Source organism: Lichenostomus cassidix, chromosome 7 (assembly GCF_008360975.1).
Source record: "Lichenostomus cassidix isolate B80296 chromosome 7, HeHo_3.0, whole genome shotgun sequence".
NCBI lineage: Eukaryota > Metazoa > Chordata > Aves > Passeriformes > Meliphagidae > Lichenostomus > Lichenostomus cassidix.
The window spans coordinates 2,445,259-2,466,525 of NC_139488.1; the positions used below are offsets into that span (position 1 = coordinate 2,445,259).

At 47.2% G+C, this 21,267-nt stretch overlaps 1 protein-coding gene across 7 annotated transcripts in view; it reads right to left on the reverse strand.

The window, feature by feature from the left end:
* Nucleotides 1-1,249: 1,249 nt before the first annotated feature.
* FN1 (fibronectin 1) overlaps nucleotides 1,250-21,267 on the reverse strand; it is a 51,828-nt gene continuing 31,810 nt past the window's right edge. Inside the window, exons 25-46 of one of the 7 annotated variants that reach the window (XM_085065727.1) lie at nucleotides 19,752-19,934; nucleotides 18,410-18,499; nucleotides 18,012-18,281; nucleotides 17,597-17,713; nucleotides 17,078-17,242; nucleotides 16,271-16,426; nucleotides 15,415-15,528; nucleotides 13,463-13,732; nucleotides 11,478-11,665; nucleotides 10,336-10,423; nucleotides 9,992-10,168; nucleotides 9,683-9,772; nucleotides 9,295-9,474; nucleotides 8,691-8,780; nucleotides 7,407-7,867; nucleotides 6,725-6,863; nucleotides 5,671-5,835; nucleotides 4,503-4,628; nucleotides 3,832-3,938; nucleotides 3,181-3,291; nucleotides 2,770-2,888; nucleotides 1,250-1,985 (exon numbers count right to left, since the gene is read on the reverse strand). In XM_085065727.1, coding sequence (XP_084921853.1) covers nucleotides 2,814-2,888; nucleotides 3,181-3,291; nucleotides 3,832-3,938; nucleotides 4,503-4,628; nucleotides 5,671-5,835; nucleotides 6,725-6,863; nucleotides 7,407-7,867; nucleotides 8,691-8,780; nucleotides 9,295-9,474; nucleotides 9,683-9,772; nucleotides 9,992-10,168; nucleotides 10,336-10,423; nucleotides 11,478-11,665; nucleotides 13,463-13,732; nucleotides 15,415-15,528; nucleotides 16,271-16,426; nucleotides 17,078-17,242; nucleotides 17,597-17,713; nucleotides 18,012-18,281; nucleotides 18,410-18,499; nucleotides 19,752-19,934 — 3,362 coding nt within the window. In that variant the 3' untranslated portion in view covers nucleotides 1,250-1,985; nucleotides 2,770-2,813. Of the gene's footprint in view, nucleotides 1,986-2,026; nucleotides 2,889-3,180; nucleotides 3,292-3,831; nucleotides 3,939-4,502; nucleotides 4,629-5,670; nucleotides 5,836-6,724; nucleotides 6,864-7,406; nucleotides 7,868-8,690; nucleotides 8,781-9,294; nucleotides 9,475-9,682; nucleotides 9,773-9,991; nucleotides 10,169-10,335; nucleotides 10,424-11,477; nucleotides 11,666-13,462; nucleotides 13,733-15,414; nucleotides 15,529-16,270; nucleotides 16,427-17,077; nucleotides 17,243-17,596; nucleotides 17,714-18,011; nucleotides 18,282-18,409; nucleotides 18,500-19,751; nucleotides 19,935-20,974; nucleotides 21,248-21,267 lie in introns of those variants that run through there. The other 6 variants (XM_085065732.1, XM_085065729.1, XM_085065728.1 and 3 more) reach the window with 6 other exon arrangements.

Below are 21,267 nucleotides of genomic sequence, written 5' to 3' on the forward strand. Positions count from 1 at the left end.
TTGTGCTGCATGACTTGTGAACAGTATCTCAGCACCTCAGGGATGGTTTTGCCTCCTGCTGTGCCTGTGGTAAGGGTAAAGGATAGGTAGGAGTTGTCAGAGTGGGGGAATTGAATTGTCCAATGTCCCAAACGAGTTCTTGACCACCCTGCCTCACTTGACTGGATTAAGGATGATAAAAATCTCTAGTCTGGTTCCAGAGGTGAGATGACTTCACAGGAATGTCCCTGGGAAGGGCTTGTCCCCTGGGCTGCAGTCACCATTTCAACTAGCCTGAAGCCTTCCCCCTGAAGCTGTGGGAGTGTTTGTCTGTAAGAAAAGGCTGAGGTGGTCCCTTCTGAAGCCTGTTGATCTGCTGGCTGAAGGAAGGACCTCTCCCTTGGATGTTTGCAGGGATTACAAGTGGACTGTGAGCTCTGATTGGTGTCTGTTTCCCAGAGGAAAGGGAATGTCCCTTCAGCTGATGTGCTCTGAGGAGCAGCTGTTGCCAGGCTGGGATTTGCACCATCACTGAGTGGCACCTTGCCTGTGCTGGCAGAACAGCTCCCACAGCACGGAAGTGAATGGAGAGCAGGGAGGAATCATTCTGGGCCGTGGCAGGCACTAGCAGAGGTTTTTATTTTTTTCCTCCAGCCACCAAGGACTACTCCCTGGAGTAGAAAGCCTGACTCAGGTTGTTCCTGGGCTCTACCCAAAGCTGAGCAGACAAACCCTGTGGAGATGTGCCTCCTCTTGTGGAAAAGAACTGCCAAGGGCTTCAGTGCTGCAGGGCTTGGCAGTGCTGTGAGCACCTTGTGCTTTAAGGAACAAACCTCCACACGGGGCTTGTGAAAATGTGCTGTTTAAGTGATTTTATCTTTAAATGCTCCCAGTGGGGAGAGGGAGGTGTTTGCTGCTGGTCCAAGTGATGTGACAGTGGAGGGAGGAGGTGAGGGGGACTGTGACTCTTCTTCAGTGTGTCCATGAAGTGAATTCCTTAGTGACAAAGTGACTATAGGAGGATCATTGCAGAGTTATCTGGTCCAAAATATGTAGCCTGCACTTGGGAAAACCAATCTAGTTTAATGGGAAATTATTCTTTGGTGTCTCTGTCTAGGCCAGCTTTAGTTCTCAGGTTTTTAAGGGAAGTGGTTAGCTTTTGAGCGCTGGTGGGGTAGAACTGATTGCTGCTGCAATAACCCCACTCTGTGCAGAGGTTTGTAGATAGCAATCCCTGACAGCAACTGCCACATGTCACCAAGCCAAACTGTGTTTTCAGGTGATGCTTTATTGGATGCTGAGAATCCCAGGGACTGGAGCAGTACAGTGCATGTGCAGCTGAGGGGAAGGGGCTGAGCAATCCTGACAGGACCTGTCCTGTTCTGCGTTTGCAAAGGCTGTACAGGTCTGGGCAGCGCAAGCGAAGGGACTCACTGCTGGCTTGGTTCACTCTAATCACGACTGGCTTTGTTTGCCAAAGGGTTGGGAGGAGCATTTTGTTTACCTCCCTCCTCACCATGAGGTAGAAGCACAGGAGACAAGGGGCCTGTGCCTGTAACACCCAGGCTTAGACCCTGTGCGCAGCTCTTGGCTGGGTTTTGAATCTCTGACCACATTCAACTTCACAGGTTTGGACGGTCTCGCTAATTCTGGCAGCTCAACCACTGAAAGCTTATTTGATTCTAGGTGTGGAACCAGCTCTAGCTCAATTCATATGCAAAGCAGGGGCTGTTTGCCTCTCCCTCCCTTTCCCTGCTGCCCCCAAGCAAGCCTGTGCCTCCTGCCCATGCCATACCTACCCACTGTCTGCGCTCTACGGGGACAGGGGTGCAGCGGGAAGCCTTTAATTAACAAACTGCTCTACCAATATTCTCTCGAGGTTTACTTCATGCTTCTTTGGGATGTTTGTTCCATCTCGTGTCAGGGCAATGTTACTCCAGCTCTGAATCATCCCGCTCAGAATAATCCCGCTCAGAATAATCCGGTTGAGAATAATCATCTTCATCCTAAATTCCACGGCAGCAAAGAGAATCACTTGAACTATGTGTCTGGTTTGTAAATCTTTTTATTAAAAGAGTTGGTTTTTCTTCTCTTCCACAGTAGTAAAGCTTTGGCACTTACAGTATAAAAATAATCACTGATCATAATTACACCAAATTCCTCTTTGTCAACTGCATACTAAGTGTCTTCCATACATTTTATTCCCATATAAAAACACTTGAAGGTCAGGGGAACAAAACTGATAAATAACAGTATGAGATATAAAGATACAGCTAGAAAAATACTAGGATCATCAAGAAAGAATTAGGACTGTGCATATTTTAAATATCACAGTGATTGGATTTGCTGTTCCTATCTTATTGCTGGCTGCACGCTTATGTGAAAGCAGAAGTGTTTGGTGGACTTTCCTATCCCTAAACCTCAGTAATGTTGTACTCAAATGTTCTTGCATAGCACGGGAACCGTGAATTGCTACACCCTCCCTCCCCCTTAATATTTTGATCCCCCACCAAATTTGTAATTTACCACCTCTCCCCCTCCTCCCCTCTTTTCTTTCCCCCCTTTAAATTTGAAAATATTGACTGGAATTCAACACTTTGAGCAAAACCAAGACAATCGCTATCAATCATGAGAAAAGTCTGAAACACTCCAAGAGTGGCGCTTGGAGAAGCTGTGAGTTGAGCTTAAGCTGGGAAAATGGCTCCAGAGCAGGGAGCCATTCTCACTAGATGCAGTTTTGCTAGCATCACTCCAGTTTGGATGGTAATCGTGGCACATAGGGGTTTATACTTTGGTTTGTCTGTTGCCATGGCCGCAAGAAGTCTTGCTCGATGTTACTTTCCCCGTGGATGTTGTGTGTCTGCCTGTACATCTAGGGGCATGAAACACTCAATGGGGCAGTTGACGTTCTGTCAGGAGGGAAGGAAATCAGTTAGAGCTCTGTCCTGGGTGTGGTTTGTGCTGGGAGCTGTTGGCAGCCCGTGGGGCTGTTTCCCAGCACAAAGCACACAGCTGGAAATCACTCCATGCACTTTGGCCTCGGAGCATGCAAGGAGAGGCTCTGCCGGGCCTGAGGCACTGCCAGTGTGTGTGGAAGGGCAGCTCAAGCAGGTGTGTGTGCTCTGGGGGAGTCATGCACTACTGGGGAGCACGAAACCACAGTCACAGTGGGACAGGGCAGAGAAGGAAAGCTGTACTCACAGTGTTGGTGGCCTGGTGGTACCTCTGTGTGAACTGCGTGTAGGTGTGGCCAGCGGAGCCTTCGGGAGCCACCTCCACGCTGGGCCTGCGGCAGTTGTCACAGCGCCAGCCCTGAGGGACACAACGGGCCTGTCAGTGCCACGGCCAAGGACCTGCCAGGGCTCACAGCATCCCAGGCTGGTTTGCTTGGAAGGCACCTTAAAGCTCATCTTGTTTCAGTCCCTGCCCTGGGCAGGGACACCTTCCACTATCCCACGTTGCTCCAAGCCCTGTCCAACCTGGCCTTGGACACTTCCAGGGATCCAGGGGCAGCCACAGCTTCTCTGGGCACCCTGTGCCAGGGCCTCCCCACCCTCACAAGGAAGAATTTCTTCCTGGTATCCAATCTAAATCTACCCTCCTTCAGCTTAAAGCCATTAATTGATACACATTCATACATGTGGCCACAGAGCCACCACCAGCAAGGAGGCTGCTCCTGTGTTACACCACGCAGGCACTGATGCAAGTCCTTAAGCTCTCCCAATTATTCTTCTTCTAGATGCCCATTTTAGCCCTTTTCATGACCTGAAACCCAGCAGTCTTAGAAGTCACCCCAGCACAGCCTCTCCTGTCCATTCCCTATGTCCAACACAACACATCCCTCCTCCTTACCTGCTGTCCTCCGTAACAAGTGCAGGAGCAGATGGCTCCAAAGTACTCCTTCTGCCACTGCTCCCCAACGTGGTACATCTTCCCATCATCATAGCATGTGGTCTCATCTGTGGAGGAACAGGCAGAGCATGTTTTGAGAATGCTTAAAGCAGAGCCTGTGCTTGGCTTTAAGCATTCTCAAAACAGCTTGGTGATCAGAGGAGCCAGTGTGCTCCCCTTGTGGCTCCCTGACTGGCAGGGGAACATCAGTCATGGTCACAGCTCTCCAGACACTTTAAACTACAACAGGAGGGTATTTTCCTGACAAGAGCAATGCAGTTTAAGTCACACTGTGAAGGCCAAAGGAGCTTGAGGTGACAGGCCCTGCAGGAAAGTCCAGCTGGGGTAATCCACCCCTCTGAGCACAGTGACATGTCCCTGGTGTGCAGCTCCAGGGCCAGAGGCAGACAGGAGCTCAGTGTGCTGTGACCTGAGCTAACAAATGGTTTTCTTCTTTTCAAGCTAGGAATGTGAGATTTATGCCTTCAGCTCTTGTGAGAACAGACTGAAGCTGTCACCAGTTCAGCGTGAAACAGACACACTGATATTCTGCTTGTCCCCCTGGCAGGACAGAGCTGAGAGGCTGGGATTTCCTGAATGGGAGCTCAGACTAACAGCAGAAAGAGACTTACGAGGTTCACACTTGAATTCTCCTTTCCCATTGCCAAGGCAGGTGCAGCTCATCATCTGGCCATTCTCCCCTTGCCTGTCCCACTTCTCCCCAATCTTGTAGTTAACTCCATTGTCATGGCACCACTCTGGAGAAGGTAGACGAACAAGAATCAGGAGTTTGCACATGCAGCAGGAAGAAAACAGCTTGGCTTTGTCTCAGGAAAGGCAGGAGAAAGAATCTTTTCAGCTCATATAAGTCCCAAGGAGGAAATGGGTTCAGCTCCTGCAGTTTTTAACTGCTGAAGGCTGTTCCAGCTCTGGGAAATGGGTAGAGGCTCCTAGGAAAAAGTAGAATGTGGCAAAGAGTGGGGAGAAGAGGTTTGGTTTGTAGGAGAAGAGGAGAAATGAAAAGGAATTTAATAGCTGTGAGGCAGGAAAGGAGAGAAAAATATTTTAAGTGCTCATTTTTTGAGCAAATATCCAGTATAAATCGTATCACAGAGGCTTGCAAGACACAATGGGTAAGCCATGTGTATCAAATAATGAAATACAAATATTAATCCTGTAATATAAGTGTCTTTGCATAGACTCCTCTGAGTCTATGCAAATTGCAGAAATACTCTCTTTGCTGAGCTTATTCCACAATTTTAAAGCCTAATTTCAATTAGCTGGGTATGTGTTGTGTTGAACTGCTCAATCACAGACTTTTGTTCCATTCCCTTATGTCAAGTTGGATATTCTTCCATGTAAACCACAGTCCTGCAAAGAATAAAACTTAATGCCCTGGGCAGAAGTGTTAGACAATTAGAAACTGGTTTTGCAAGCTGCTTTGCAAAGGCTGCCTGCAATGCAAGCCAGATTTATTGTAATACCAGCACTGTCTGTAATACCCACTGAAATCCACACTTTAACATATTACCTAGACATGTCTGGCAAAGTAAAAAAGTCACTTATCAACACAATATTGATTGTGGCTGATGTAGCTGAATGGCAATTCTAGGTTAGCTGCACAGCTCAGAGGTAACCAAAGTTTTCCATCACTTCCCACGATGCAAAACACTGCTTTGGTTTAACGACTTCAGATCCTGCCTTCCTTTGCATCATGTTTGGATCAGGTTGGCTCTGTCAAACATGGCACTGGTGCTGGGGGACAGTGGGGATGGGGATGGTTAACAGCAAGCTACTCACTAGAAGAGTCACATCTGAAATGGCCACTGCCAAAGCCTAAACACTGGCACCAGAGCTTAAAGCCAGTTTCAGATAAGCGCTCCCATTCCTCGCCAATGGAATAGAAGGAGCCAGTGTAAGTATCAAAGCAGGTGTCGTCAGCTGGCTGGTTTAGTCCTTCAGACACTGGAACAAAAAGAAAAGAAACAGGCATCACACATGGCAATGGGAACTGCTGAAAGACACACTGATTTTCACTGAATACACACTTTTTTCTTCTTGCAATATCCTGGCAGTAATGGAGCTACCCCATGGGCATATACTTGATGGTTCTGTCAGCAGCCCAGGCTCCTTGTGATTTATTTTCCATTTGCATGTGTCAGAGCAGTTGAACGATAAAAAAACTGACACAAAGGCTATTTTCATTTTGATTTGCCAAGTTTCAGGCAAGTGTGAGTTTTTGCATTTGCTGCTGGTGAGCAACAACCTGACTCTGCCTGTTTTTAAGGAAAAATGTGCTGTAAGATGCTGAGGTACAGCAGGGGGTTGGTAGCTACATGTGCACATTTTTGGGGTGCTGCATGCTCCATCTCATGGCAGGGGGATGAGAGAAGGAGAGCAGACCCTGCTGTTGGGCAGAGTGATTTGTCACCTCAGGTGTGTGCCTTAGAACCACCAGTTCAGTGTGTGATGATCAGGGTCAAGATCTGATGGTCTTAATCCAGTCTATGACAGACAGAAGACATCAGTGATTCTGACTCTCTCTATGCACAGCAAATACCAGATCTCTTGGTCTCTCCTGGGCCCTTGAGGTGTGTCTGGAGCCTCAAAGCATGTTGTGGTTACACAACAGATCAGGACAGCTCTCATCCCACCATCAGCATGTGTCAGTTATACAACACCAGAGGACCTCACAAATCACTTGTCCCAGTGTCCTGCTACAAGCTGTCCTCGTCAGGAGAAGTTTCTTTTCTGAACCATTGTCAAGCTTGGGCACCAGGCAGGTTACCTTGAGTTAGGGGAGTGAGGCAGGGCCTGCACAGGTTCAGCCAGACTCCCTAAGGCTGTTCCTTACCAGTATTGCCAACTGTGACCACCTCCTCCAGCACCTTCTGTCTGCGGTGATCCTTCAGGGCTTCCACTATGATGTTGTAGGTGGCCCCTCTTGTAAGACCCTTGAGTGTGGCACTGGAGGAAGTTCCAGGAACCCTGAACTGCAACAAGAGACAGTGCCAGGTCACCAGAGAGGGAGGTGGGAATACCACTTAGGTGTTACCTCTCTCACTGGAAAGACAGGGTGTTTAGGATGAGCCCTATGCTCTGTACCATGATGGAGCCAGAACACCCTTGGACGTTCTGAAAAATTCAAATAATACCAAAGTTAAACTTGGCTACTCTGGACTATGGATCAGGAGGGGTTAGTTCTGCCATTTCAGGGAAACAGAAACCAAGAGACATAGGAGGAGTCTTTGGGTTGGAGAAGCAGCACCTCAGTCTTTGAAACTCCCACTCAGCTCGCTGACTGTCCTCTCCCCTGGTGAAATGTCACTGCTGACACCATTTCAAAGCTTTCAGGTTTAGCAGTTTTATCCTGTAGGCTTTTCCATAAAGCAGAGGAGGGAGGTTTTACTCTTCCCAGTCTCAGCCATGTATTAAACAGACTCTTTAGGTTAATTCCTGTCACTCTCTTAGCACAGCAAAGGGACTGCTGCCCCAAGTGAGGCTACACCATCCCTCTGCTGAGACAGCCCCGTTACCTGCAGAGTGTCCTCGTCCTGGCTGATGGGCTGGCAGGAGATGATGTACTCAGAGCTCTCCAGCAGTGGCCTCCAGGAGATGGTGGTCTGAGAAAGAGCCTCCTGGCCGGCGGTGTCGTTGCGCCGGGGCCCGCTGGAGTGAGGGAACAAGGGCTCCACGATGACGGGCACCTGGTAGCCCGGGATCTCAATGGCTTCGTCCACGCTGGGCAGCTGCCGCCGCGAGCCCGGCCTGAGGGGAGTGGCTGTGGTGGGGCCAGGCCGCCTGTGCTCCTCAAAGAAGACTTGCTGCCCCTGGTGTCCTACAGCCTGAGGGAGCCCAGAGGTGCCTGGAAGTTGGATACCGTTGCCATTGTCATACCTATTGTTGGTGAGGTAAGGGGTCCCCTGGTCGATGGAAGGCACGTCCAGGATGTCAGGCTGGTTGGGGTGTGGTCGGCTAATCAGCGTGGGGAGCTCGTCTGCCCAAAGAAAGGTTAGAGCCCATCAAGCAAAGCATGGCAAATGAACAATGGCAAATTAAACGGCTGTATTACACCACTGTAAGCATCAAATATTAGCAATTATCCCAGGATGCAACACACTTTTTATGACCTCATTGTGACTGTCAAGGTAATTTCCATCTCTCTGTGTATTTGTATTTCACCCATAGGCATAAGAAGTGTGTTGGTATGAAAATTTCCATACAGCTGAGCAACACTTTTGAACACTGCAATCAAAAGAAGCCACCACCACTGCACAAATTGATAAGAGATTATAAGAGAAATTTGCAGGTAATCAGTTTAAGAGGAATCACTGGTGAGCAGGAAGAAACTTGCTCCTCGGTCATATTTGGATGTTCAGCTGTTATTTTGCTTGCTATAGGTATCTCAGTCTTGTACTGTGAAGGTTGCAAAGTAAGAGAAATGCAGCATGCAACAAATTGAATGGATTCTGTATTTGATGCCATCATGTGTTAGTAATGATAATCCTCATCTAATTATCAATTCAGCACCCAAGCAAGAATCCAGCACCAAGCACACTGTTCTGTTCTTAGTGTTCAAACATAGGTAAGTGTGATTAATATAAATTCAGAAGTCTACCTCCTTCATCCTAGAAAGGAAAATCTCCTTACAAAGCCTATTTGACTCAAAGACAAGGTGTGGCTGAGTGATGTGAACAGGATGTTTTAAAAAACATTATTTCAGTCCTCCACAATTGTCCTCCAGTGTCTCCCACATTGTATTCCCCAAGTGGAAGACAACATCTCCTGTTGGCACAGAACAATCCAGAGCTTTGTTTTACCTGTCCTCTTTCTGCCAATCAGTGGTTCACTCTTTTGGTTGTTCTTCACAGCAATGATGTAGATGATGTATTCAGTGCCAGGTTCCAAACCTAGGGGGGGAGGAAGGACATAAAACAATTTTAGACTTATGAGTTGCTTTTCTTTTAAGACTATGTGTGAGATCTAAGGCAGAATGAGAGATGTATTGGGTATGTGCATTTCAGATCGAGGTTTTCAGGACAGTGCAGAGAAGTCAGCCTCCTGTTCCTCAGAGCAAGTTTGCAATGTCAGTTGGGATCATGGACCCAACCATAAGGGACCTTCAGCATGTGTGACTGGTGGGGTGCCAGAGTCACAGGCTTTTTTCCTTGCAAGGACAACAACTGTGGTGACAATGGAAACAGACATCTGGACTGTTCAAATGTGGTGGTTGTTCTGAGCAGTGAAGTGGAATGTGTTTGCAGGACAGACGTGTTTATAGCACTACTCTCTGGTACTGGAAACCACAATAAAGGAACACAACTTTCCCTATTAGCTAATCATCAACGCATTTTATAATTAAGCCTTCCCCCTCCCTCTCTTCAAATTCAGGTGAAGAGCTCCCAGACACAACAAAGACATTACCAGTAATGGTAGCCTCGGTGGTGCCGGGCCGGGGGCGAGGCAGGACCTCCTTGACTGGTGAGCCAGGTTTCTCATATCTGATGATGTAGCCAGTGATCTTGGCTCGGGGAGGCTGCCAGGTGAGCAGCAGGGAGTTGCTTGTGGTTGTAAGGAAGCGCAGGTTGGAAGGAGCATCAATAGCTGGGTGGAAACAAAAGGGAACAAGTCAAATGCAGAAAGGACTAGCATCTTTTTACCTGAGCTACACCTGCTTGATACCCTTCCCAAACTCAGGAGTAAAACCTATCACTGTAAGTCATGGCAAATATTGAATGTGGTTGGATATAGACAACTCCATATGTGTTTACTGTGTGTTAGCATGAGCAGAAAAGTCAGACAAGATCCTTACCAGTGGAGGCATCCAGTACCACTGGGGAGCTGCGTGCATTCTCATTCAGAGTGTACAGGTAGATCTTGTAGTCAGTGCCAGGCTGCAAGCCTGAAATGGAGTTGAAACACAAATGTTAGCAGTGAGAGGAAGCCACCTAAGATGGCCATCAGAATGTCTTTCAACAAACTCTCCTTGAAGCCTAGTCTTGGTAACACAGGTATTTGTTCCCAACTCTTGTTCCCACAGTATTTCTCATTAAGGAAATTCAAAACGAGAACCCAATGCACTTCCTGATATGGCCCTGCAGCTGCAGAAGCCCTCACTTACCAGTGATAGTGTAACTCCTGAGCTCAGGGTTGATGGTCCTTTGAACAGGATTCTGGCCACCTGCTGGGATGGCTTCCACTAGGAAGCCAGTGATGGTCTCAGTCTTGGTTCTCCAGGTAATGGTGATGGTTGTCTCAGTGACATCAGTCACCCTGGGCCTGCGAGGGGGACTCACATCTGTACCAGAAGGAAAAGGGATCCTGTCAGCACAGTGGGGATTGGGAATCTCACCAGCCAAGCACTGGTCAAGCCTGGGATGGAGCTTTGTGCAGAGCCCCACTCTGGACAGAGAGAAGGCTCCCAGCCTCTGCACCAAGTGGTCATTTGGGAGGGCCATCACTTACTTTCAAGGGTGGTGACCACCCCCTGGGCTGGTCTGCTGGTCAGGGAGTCCTTCAGGGCATACACACTCACTTCATACTTGGTTGCTACCTAGAATGGACAGAGTTACACCACATTATGAGAAGGACCCAGCACAGGGGGAAACACTCCTGCCCTCAGTCAGTGTTTGGTGAAGCTACCTTTCTCAGTCACCACTTACTGAAATATGAAACCTTCAAATAAATCAGAGGATTGATGGGATAATAGTAATTATTTCCAGCTGTAATAAAAGAATAGACATGGACCCTGACAAGCAGTGCACATGTACACACTCAGGAGCAGAAGAAATCCTGGAAGAAGCTTATCTGTCACCCCTCATTTTAGAATCTGTGTTTCAAAGCTGATTCTTCAGAAAAACCCTAATTTCCCTCCTATTTTTCCCAGGGTTAATGGATGCCATTTGCTATGATAAGGAATAAAACAATGTGAATAAAAGAGAATTGTGAAAGTAACAGCATGGGGGTTTTTGTCCTTGGCTGCATCAGATCATGGGTCCACTTAGATTAGAATGTTTTTTAAGGCTCATTTTTGAAAATGATTCATAAAACTCCTTAAAAACAGATCAGTAGCTTTTTAAGATAGCAGGAACCATAAAAGCAGTGATTTTCAGCCTTCTCCAGTTCAGGAACTCCTGAAATGTTTCCAGTGGAGAAGATGGCTATATAGCAAATTTCAGCCTACTCACAAAAGACTTGCATTTTTAACTTGTATTTTGCAGATGTCTTAAAAATAGGCAATAGACTGGCAGAGCTCCCATATCACAGCTTGAAACCTCTGCGTTAGATCACTTTATCTGACCTCTTTTGTGAAAGATGAGTAAAAGCATTTTGCTGGGTTACTTTTGATTGTGAACCTGATAATTTGCATTTGATTAGCCATCCAGTCTCTCTGTGCTAGATGAGGAAGGGGGTAGAATGCAGATTCAGCAAGCCAATTACTTGCCTTTAAAAAAACCAAAATTACAGTACTGAGTAGCTACAGTCTGACTTGCCACCATCTTCAGACCCTTAGGAGGTGTAACAATCTACTCCAACTGAAGCTCCCGACCCAGGAATCTGAAATTGCTTCCAAAATCTCTTTCCCACAACACAAAGAAAAAAGTTACCATCAGGCCAGACACGACTGCAGATGTGCTGTCTGGAGAAAGGTTGATTTCTTTCATGGGACCAGTCTTTTCTTTGGGGGTCACTCTGACTCTGTAGCCAGTGAGGCGAACGTTTGGTGCATTCCAGTTGATGGTGAGACTGGTGGGAGTTACCTGAGTAAACTTCAGGTTTGTTGGAGGTGGAATTGCTGCAAAACCCCAGATTGGCACATGGTTATTTTAAAAAAAAGACAGCCTTGGATAAGACAATACTCTCTCCTGAACATGAGACAGTTTTAGGCCAGGAAAGTGGAGTGCCTTCTGCAAACACAGGCATAAAGCACCACGGGAGGGGACATGGTATTCAGGAGGAGATTCTCAAATCTACAGGAACACTTTCCAGCAGAAATAAGGAGATATCAAGGCTTCAACCCTGAAGTTAAGTGAGCAATGACATTTGCTATGATATAAGGTAAAGGCTTGGGAAGGTGCTTAAATCTAGAGTAGGCCTGTGTGTTTTAATTATTCTACCAGTCTCTGCTTTTCATCACACAGCTCATGGTTTAATCCTGCTCCACTTGCCTCTGTCCATTTCTAAAATACAGTGGATGATTTACAAAACTAAGTAGGAAGGAGATTCAGGAATTGCAGAGAAGATATAAAAATACTGCAAATGGAGAGGGGAAGCATTTTACAGTCACACAGCGAGCAAGGCAATGGAAAAGCAGAGCTGTGGTGGCCATAAGGCTCATCACACAAGAGCCTGTTCATGAGCTAACACATCCAATATCCTTACAAACAAATGTCTGCATGAAAAGGGGAGTGTCCATTGAAATATCTTCTTGCCTGTTGGTAAGCCTGGGGCTGTGAACAGAGCAAAGATACACCTTACCATAAGCGCCCACTATGGCACATTGCTGTGAAAGTTTTCCAATTTTATAGAGTGGAAATACAGGATAATTCTTCCTTCTTGCTTTGCTCAGAGCTCAATCTAAAGCCCATGAGAGTCAATGGAAAGTCTTGAATGACTTCAAATCCACTTCTGAACAGCCCACAAAAGGTAAACCACAGAGAGGGGGGTTTAAAAAGTACTGTATTTGCATTTCTGGCAGGTAGTCAGCCAGCTGTTTCATCATTACATCACTTTGCTGCAGTTTAGCACAGCAAATCTGTGCACTAGGACCCTCTGAATTTATTCCACCCCTGGAATTAAAGTGCCAACTTTTCAGCCACAAATGAATGGGAGACCTTTATTACACAGGTGCTACCTGTCTTTGTAATAAAGTCACATCTGGTAATGCTGGAAGCTTGCAATGGATCCCATATTGCTGGAAGCAATGTAAAGCTAATTCCTTGCAATAATTTTCCTTTCTCACCAAGGAATTTTCAGTGCATGGAATGGTAGCTGGATCAGCCTGGCACAGAAGGGACTCTTCCCATTCCTGTGGAGGTGATGAGAGCGCAGGGTGTGGCCATGCAGTGGGCTGTGCTCCCTAGGGCAGTGCCAGCGAGGGATCTGCAGGCTCTGGGGGACCTGAGGGTTCAGCACTCTCCTAGCCCTTCCTGCTGATCATTGGCTCCATCCAACAGCAAGGCTGGATGAAAGCTGCCCTCACCCCTGTTGTTGACCACTACCTGTGTTTTCAGGTGTCCCATACCTCAAAGGCAAGACAAGAGGGCTGTGAGAGCACTGTGGGTCCCCATGGATCACACTCTGTGACCAGGGACAGGACACTACTAGACACCTTTCCCTCCTTTCCCTAGGATCTGCTCCTTCAAGCCTGCTCTCTTCTCTGCCCTTCCCTGATGTGTATGCAGGCTGACTCTGCTGGCAAGCAGCTCTCTGGCCCCAGCAAAGCCATCCCTCAGGAGCAATCCCATCCCCTGGGCTGCCCCTGGGGCTGTCCCGGCGCGGAGCACCAGTTGCACATGGAAGCACACTTTACCCCACAGAAGGGGCAGAAGGCGCTGCTGCCATGGCCTGCTGGGGGTGGTGGGAGCTGTACCTGTGGACTGGGTCCCAGTGAGGGGCAGGCTCTCCATGTCATCGTAAATGGCAACGATATTGATAGTGTACTCAGAACCTGGCCTGAGGCCATGCAGCTCAGCAGTGTCTTCTTCGCCACCTGGGGCCGGCAATAGCTCATGGATTCCATCCTCAGGGCTTGAGTAGGTCACCCTGTACCTGGTGACTTGCCCCTGAGGGCTTTCCCAAGCAATTTTGATGGAATCAACATCCACCTCAGTGAATGTTAGTCCTTTAGGGCGGTCAATGTCTGTTAGGCAAATTAACGGTAAGAGGTTAAGTGATAAAAAGCAGGTTGTGGGGTGAGGAAAATAAAAAGCATTTCGATTACATGCAAAGCAGTTTTCAGTTTGGCGTGGCAAGGGGGCACTGGATTCTCCTGTGAGCTGCACCTAGCACACATGCTCACATCCCTAAGGCTGAGTTTGCAGGTGCCAGGCAGCAGGAAACCAATCTTGTCCTTGTTGAAACCAAAATGACCTGCATTGCCACCTTCAAAGTAGCCAGGACACCAATTTTTATCTATTTTGGGTCCACTTAGCACCAAATCCCTTTTTACATAACTCTAGAAGGATGAAGCTACCTTAAACGTGGACACGAGAAGAAAAAGAAATGGGAATTTTAAGACCCATTTCCCCCACGTAAATGGTTGCTAGTGACAAAGGCAGCCAGAGAACCCACCTGACTAAGTCTGGGTTCATGCTACACTTGTTGTTCACTCCTGTGAGCTGCTGTGCAAAGTGCCAGTCCAAGAAGAATCCATCCCGCTATTTTCTTTCATAAATTAATATCCAATTAACCACTCATCAAGAAAGCAAAATTACTCAGCACATTATACTGTAAACCCAGTTAGAAACAAACTTTTCAGCTTTGTATTGAGTGCACAGGGAATGTCCACAGGTGGAAGTGGGTGATATGCACAGCTCCCAATTAAACCAATTTGTGGGATTTTCCTGGCAAGGTAAGAGCTCAGTGCTGGATGGCAGGGAAAGTGAACCTTGCTCCTCAGAAGTCTGGAGTGGCTATCACAGAAATACACCCATCTGTTACACAAAATGGAAGAATCTGGCATGTCATTTTCATACTGGATCAAAATCATGCTTTTCTACACGGTTTCAGCTTTTTCATTTGCCATGTTGTATTAGTCCTCAATTTTCTACATTATCTAGTTGGCAAAGGTGATTTTTGTCCAGGAATTTGTTAGTTTGAATGTGGACTCTTCACTCATCTCTGCAAAGCTCTGGAGAAGCTCCAGGTGTCTTTAGGACAATTCTGTAGTGTTTGGGGCCGAGTTGTGGTTTTGAATACGAGCTTGAGCAGGGGAACAACAGGGACACAAATCCCTACCCCAGAGGTGTCCCTCAAAAGGCACTTTATCTCAGAGATATCTCTGAGTTACAAGGCCCCTCTTGTGTCCCCTTTGTGGCCAGAGCAGGACTGCTATTTTGTACAGACAGACAGAACAGTTCCAGGACTGAGCTGTCTTTTCTTTTGCAGTGCTTCATCCCAGGTTCTTGGTATAACTCACATACTTTCCTTTACTCCCTCACAAAGGGCAAGTGTCCTCAAGCCCAGTCCAGTCCCTTAACAGCCATCACCTTTGCCACCTAGCTCCATACAGAGGAGATCTTGGCACATTTTGTCCACTGATTGGCTGACGAAACCCCAAAAGACTTTATGGCTTTAGTGAAAGAAAATCAGAAGCGCAGCATTTTGAGGGGGTGAGAAATTGCATTTTGGCAGTGTTTGAGGCACAGGGACTGCATTTTTGCCAGCATCTGCAGTTGAGGTGCGTGGTACTTCTCACAGGGCAGGCCACCTCACACTCTCCTGGAGATCAGGCCCCTGGCTTTTGCTATCCCTGGGAACATGATGGTAGGTTCAGACATCAAAAGATAGTATTTGTTTTTACCCATGAAGTGAAATACATACTGGTGACAGCTGTCTGAACCAAGGGCGGGCTCTCTCCGTTCTGATTCTGAGCATAGACACTGACCATGTACTCCACTGTGGGCTGCAGACCTTCAATAGTGACTTGAGTTTGATCTGGCAGGAAAGAACACCATCAGTCAGAAAGAACAGTGCAAAGCTGCAGGGAGCTGGCCTCAAAGTAGCCTTGAATGAATGGCCTGTCTAAGTCATGCCATGAGTAAGTGTCATTAAAACAAGGTGGGACTGACAAACTAAATTTGCTTTTAAATTGCACCATGCTTCTCTGGCAGTGCACAACTGCAATTTGTACCTGCTCCAAGGCCCCACAGCTGAAAGGGCAGGTTAGCACAGTGGGTAAAACAAAGCACAGGGAGACCAGCTTTCATCATTTTCCAGGATAAGACTGATCATTGACCCAGCTGGTCAAGCATCCCCAAGTGCTCTGCTGATCCTCACAAAATGCAGTGTTCCTGAGAGCTGACAGGGCAGGTTCCACAGGTAGTACACTACAAACCTGCAGTGTATGTGACTGAGCCCAAGCCATGAACAAGGGTCACGTTATGTGACCTGCAGAAGGATTTCAGAGCAGGTTTTGCTGGATGCTAGAAAATCCAATGGTATTTGTTTGAAATGCAGGTGCTTCTCAGACACACCATGGCTGTCAGGAATAAATTTTGGTAGTACAGTGGTGTCAAAGAAACATGAAACTTTTGGGGCAAAAATCTGCCCTAGCTTCTCCTGCATGAGACAACTGAAAGTCAGCAGGATGGTAAAAAAACATACAAGCAGCAGCAAGATTTTCGTGGTCACATCTTCCATTCTTTACAGATCCAGTGAAGGATGACATGACTCTTACCTGCAGGGACATTTTTAGTTTTTGAGGGCCCATGTCCCTTCTTGGGGACAGCAGTCACCCGATAGCCTGTGACTGGGGATGTTGAGGGGAGCCATCTGATGCTGATACTGTTGTCCTGGACATCGGTGACTTGCATCTGGGATGGTGTGTCTATTTCTGGGCAACAAAAACAATTTTTCTGAGTATGCTGGTAAAGGAAACCCTCCCTCCAGTGTTGTGTCCTGCCTGAATTTTATTCTGCACTGCTTGGAAGAGAAAACACATGTTGCTATTTATTTGTCCCTCATGTTAGCCTAGAGCAAAAAAGCCTTAACCACGATGTGTGCATGACTGACCTCATATTAATGTTAGCTGAGGATTTTTGTTGTTTTAAAGGCCACTAAATGCCTTTATCTGCAGCTACAGCCAGAGTAGGATTAGACTATATCCAAATCAGGAATGAGACAACAGTCTGGGAGTTAAAAAGTTAGGTCTCCTCAGGATCACACAATCTGACAGTGAGGCACTAGAGTTAAGCCTGCAGTGACATTATGAGAGCCCAGTGGGATTTCTGCTCTGCAATGAGCAGTCAAGCACTGCTTTCACCCCCATATGGGCTTCACAAGGTTTCCCTCCTCCAAGTCCATAATCCCCTTCTGTGCCCTCTCATTATCATGCTGGGCCACCAAGATATGCAGCTGCCTGGAAACTGATGGCCTTACAGCCCATGACTTCTGAAAGAAACCAGGGATCAGTGATACACATTTATGGGGAAAAGCCAACACAAATGTGGGGCTTTTTGTCTTGTTTGGTTTAATCAGGTCTCACCTGTTCTGTAGGTGACAGTGACTGGCTTGCTGCTGGCTGGGCTGTCTCCACGGCCAGTCACAGCATACACGGTGATGGTGTATTCAACACCAGGTTTGATGCCAGTGATGGTGGCAGTAGACATAGTGCCAGGCACTGTGAACTCCTGCACAGGGCTGCTTCCACCTAGGAAGAGTAGGTTGAGAAAAATGTAATGGATCTGTAAAGCATACATTTAAAATCACAAAAACAGGACAGTCCTATATGCATCGAGCTGGAGAGAGGATCCTTTTGATTTCAGTGGTTGTTGGGTCAAAGCCATTTTGACCATTCCAAGGAAAAGAATGACACACAGAACCATGTCTCATTACTGGAACACTCCAGATGCTCTTTCTTTTGGGTAGATAAAATATGATTTGCTCTTCTTTAAAAAAGGCACCTATATGTCTGCTACAGTCCAAGGTGCCTTTGCTATTTGCTGTGGCTTTCTGGTGGCCTCAGAATAGAGTTTCGACTCTGTGACTGGCAGCCTGCCCTCACCTGTTTCACCGTAAGTGATCCGGTAGTATCTGACTGTCACTGCAGGAGCATCCCAGGAAATCTTGAGGCTGGTTGGGCTGGTAGGGGTGACTTCCAGGTCCCTTGGGACATCAGACACTAGAAAATGGGAGAATTGGGAAGAGAGTTTAAACACAGTTTTACATCAGCTACATACTCCACTTATACCATGCTCATCTGCTTTGGCTCAGTGCACACTCCTCTCCAAAGGGATGTATCTGGTTAAAAACCATATGGCATTGGACTGGATTCAATGAAAATAGTTCTGCTGGGCCTAGAAACATCTGAAAGTAGCATGGGAAAAGATCCCACCTTTTCCTAAATCAGACTACTACTTTGCCAGAGGACCCTCCAAACCTTGAGAGTAACTTTGAAGCAGAATCCTTTCAAGGCTCACCCGTTGTCTGCTGGCCAACCAAGGGCAGGCTCTCCTCCCTGCCATTGACGGCGATGATGCTGACCACATACTCGGTGCCTGGTAGCAGGTTGGTGAGGGTGATGGAGTTCCTGGAGGGGGGCACTCGGTCCTCCTTGGGCCTGGCCCCGCCCTGCTCCGGCTGGTAGCGGATCCGGTAGCCCGTGATGGTGGCACGGGGAGCGATCCAGTGCACCGTGAAGGAGTTCGCGGTTATGTCCGAGAAGTCGAGGCCGGTGGGGGAATCCAGACCTGGGTGTTTCAAGGGACAAGAGACTGAGCTCAGCCAATCTGCTTGGCATCCTCACACAAAAAAGGGCAAGCAAGTCCCACTAAGGAGTTCCTAAAGGATGCCACTAACCACATGTGCATCCAAGTACCTGTTTTCTGGATTCCATACAAGGGTGCACTCTCATGCTGCTCAGAAACACTGTAGACTTTCACCAGATATTCAGTACCAGGGAGCAGGTCTGTGGAATTGAAGAACAGGAATTTAGACGTTTCTTTGCTAATAGCAAGAAGTTAATCAACCTACACAATTTTAACTGTGTTTCTTAAGAGAGATAATTTGCTTGATGGACGATCTGAGCCTTCAGGACAATCAAAAGTTTAAATCAGTTATTTCTGTGGCATTGTGGTTGCTTATATCCTGTGTCATCGCTTCATTAGTTTGTGGAGCCTGACTAGAAGCAATTAGCTTTTCACAGAATCCCTTCTAGTTACCTAGTAGTTGAGTTATGCACCAGGCCAAAGCTTTAGCTGATACAAACTGAAATAGGGCCAAGATTTCCAACACAGCTATTCTAACTCAGACAAGCTCCAGATTTAGTTTTTTTGTTCTGAAAGCAGGTATTGTCTCTCATTCAACCAACCTGATTCTAGAGTAGAGGGAAAAAAACCCAACTATAAATACAACACAGCTTTTGCCCCAAAAATTAGTGTCAGCTTTTTTGAAAATGCCCATATTTTGTTCCCACGCCCTGTAAGGTTCTAAACAGTATGTGTTTTCTGGTCTGAGCACACATAATCAAAGGAGCAATGACTGTTTGCATATTCTGATCCTCTCCCTGAACCTCTGCACTGCAAGTCCTTGACGTTTTTGGCAAACCAGGTGAACAACATGTATTTACTGTTAATACCTAACCAGGCTGCAAATCAATGCAATTGCCTCATAGCCTGATTCATCACTGTCCTTGGATTGATAGGAAAAAAGCTTGCTTGTGGTTTGGCTTTAACCTGGGTAAAGCTAGAGGCCAAACCCCATTTAGTGTGAGTTTGTATGAGGCTACTTGCAGCATTAGCTTAGATCAGTTGAGAATCTGGCCAGCCCTTAAGCAAATTTTTTTGTCTCATCTTGTGTCATGTGGACCTTCTCACCTTCTACAACTACTTGAAAGAAGGTTGTAGGCAACTTGGAGGTCAGCCTCTCCCATGTGACAAGTGATAGGACAAGGAAGGATCTCAAGTTGCACCAGGGGAGGTCACAGCTGAATATCAAGAAAAAATTCTTCACTGAAAGGCTGGTCAGGTGGAGAGTCACCATCCCTGGAAGTGTTCAGGGGTGTGTGGATTGGCACCTGGGGATATGGCTTGGTGGTGAGCATTGTGGTGCTGGGTTGACAGTCCAACTCGATGACCTTGGAGGTCTTTCCAGCCTCAGCAATTCTATGATTTCACGATGAGAAGCCTCTTATGTTTGACCTCTGTAGGTAACCCACTTACTTGTTAAGATGACCATGTTGTCTGAGGGTGAGACTGTCACCTCTGCAACATCCTCCTCCTTCTTGGCGGGTGAGTAGCGCACCAGGAAGCCGCTGAGCACGATGGAGGTTGGGGCAGTCCAGGTCACCCTCATGGTGTCAGGCCCCACATTAGTGAAGCGTAGATCGGTGGGAGGAGGCACAGCTACACGGCAAAGAACAAATCACCTCAGTTCTCAGATTCATTAGCAAGATGTCTGTTCAGGGAATCAATCACCAGAGAAAGTATCTCATGCACAACAGACTACTGCACCAGACTCATGCAAACAGACTTCTAAACTACATTTGGTTCTACTATGGTTAAGAGAAAAATGTGTCTGTACTACTGTCAGGCTGCTTTAACCTCTTGGCAATTCCTGATATGTTAAATGCACCCCACGGGGCTAATTTAAAAACAAGGTAGCAAGTTTCAGTAATGTGCTTCTAGCAGCTGGATTTTGTATTACAGATGTGGTGCCAAGAGAGGTTTAAAGTTGCCATACAGCAGCTTACAGATGGAAAAGTAATCTCATCTAGAATCCATACATGCACACACAGGAGAGGAGAGGGTATATCGCTAATTTCCTATGATTCTACTTCTACTTGTGTCGAAGGATTTACAGCCTCAGGACTTTCAAACAACAGGATTTCATGCAAGAACCAGTTTCCAGCTCGCCTTCAGCTCATGCACTATAGAGACCCTCGAAGGTGTGGCATGGCTGTCACTGGCATGTACTCAGGGAGTGGTGCCCATCTGCATCCTTTGGGGCATTGTGGAAAGAGTGGAGCCACCACAGAAACAGGCTGCTGGAAGCTCAAACAGCTGTCAAGGCTGGAGGGTGTTGCTGATCTGCTCCGCCCTTTAGCACTCCTATTTTGGGGAATCACAGTTTTAAAGTCTGGTGAATACACAGCTCATGTTTCAGGCTCTTGACTCCAACTGGATCCTGGGAATCTGAACAGCAGAAGGTGAATGGGCCCGGCAAGTCTGCAGTCATTCATGGTATTAAAATGCCTCCAGCTGGAAAACGAGCAGCACACATCCATCCCCAGCTGCCACCTGGGGAAGGGAGTGAGCTGGGTCTGTCTGGCTTCCCCACAGCGAGCAGCTCAATTCCTCTTTGGACAAAGCCCCGTCACCCCGACAGCCAGTGACAGCCAGTGACAGCACCCACGTCACGAAACACAGAAGTTTTCAAAATTCACCCGTTTGCTGTGTCAGAGTGGTAGGGGCGCTCTCTCCGCCATTAATGAGTGTGATTACACTGATGTCGTAATCAATGCCCGGCTCCAAGCCTGTCACTGTGTAGTATCCTACTGAGGAGTCCACAAAATCTTCAAAAATAGGGACACTTTCTCCTGCCGCAACTACTGTGATGCGGTACCCAATAATGGTGGAGGCATTTAACGGGGTCCACCTCAGGCCGATGCTCGAGTCAGTTATGTCAACAAAGCTTAGGTCAGTGAGCTGGGGCACCTCTAATGAGTTAAAGAGCAAA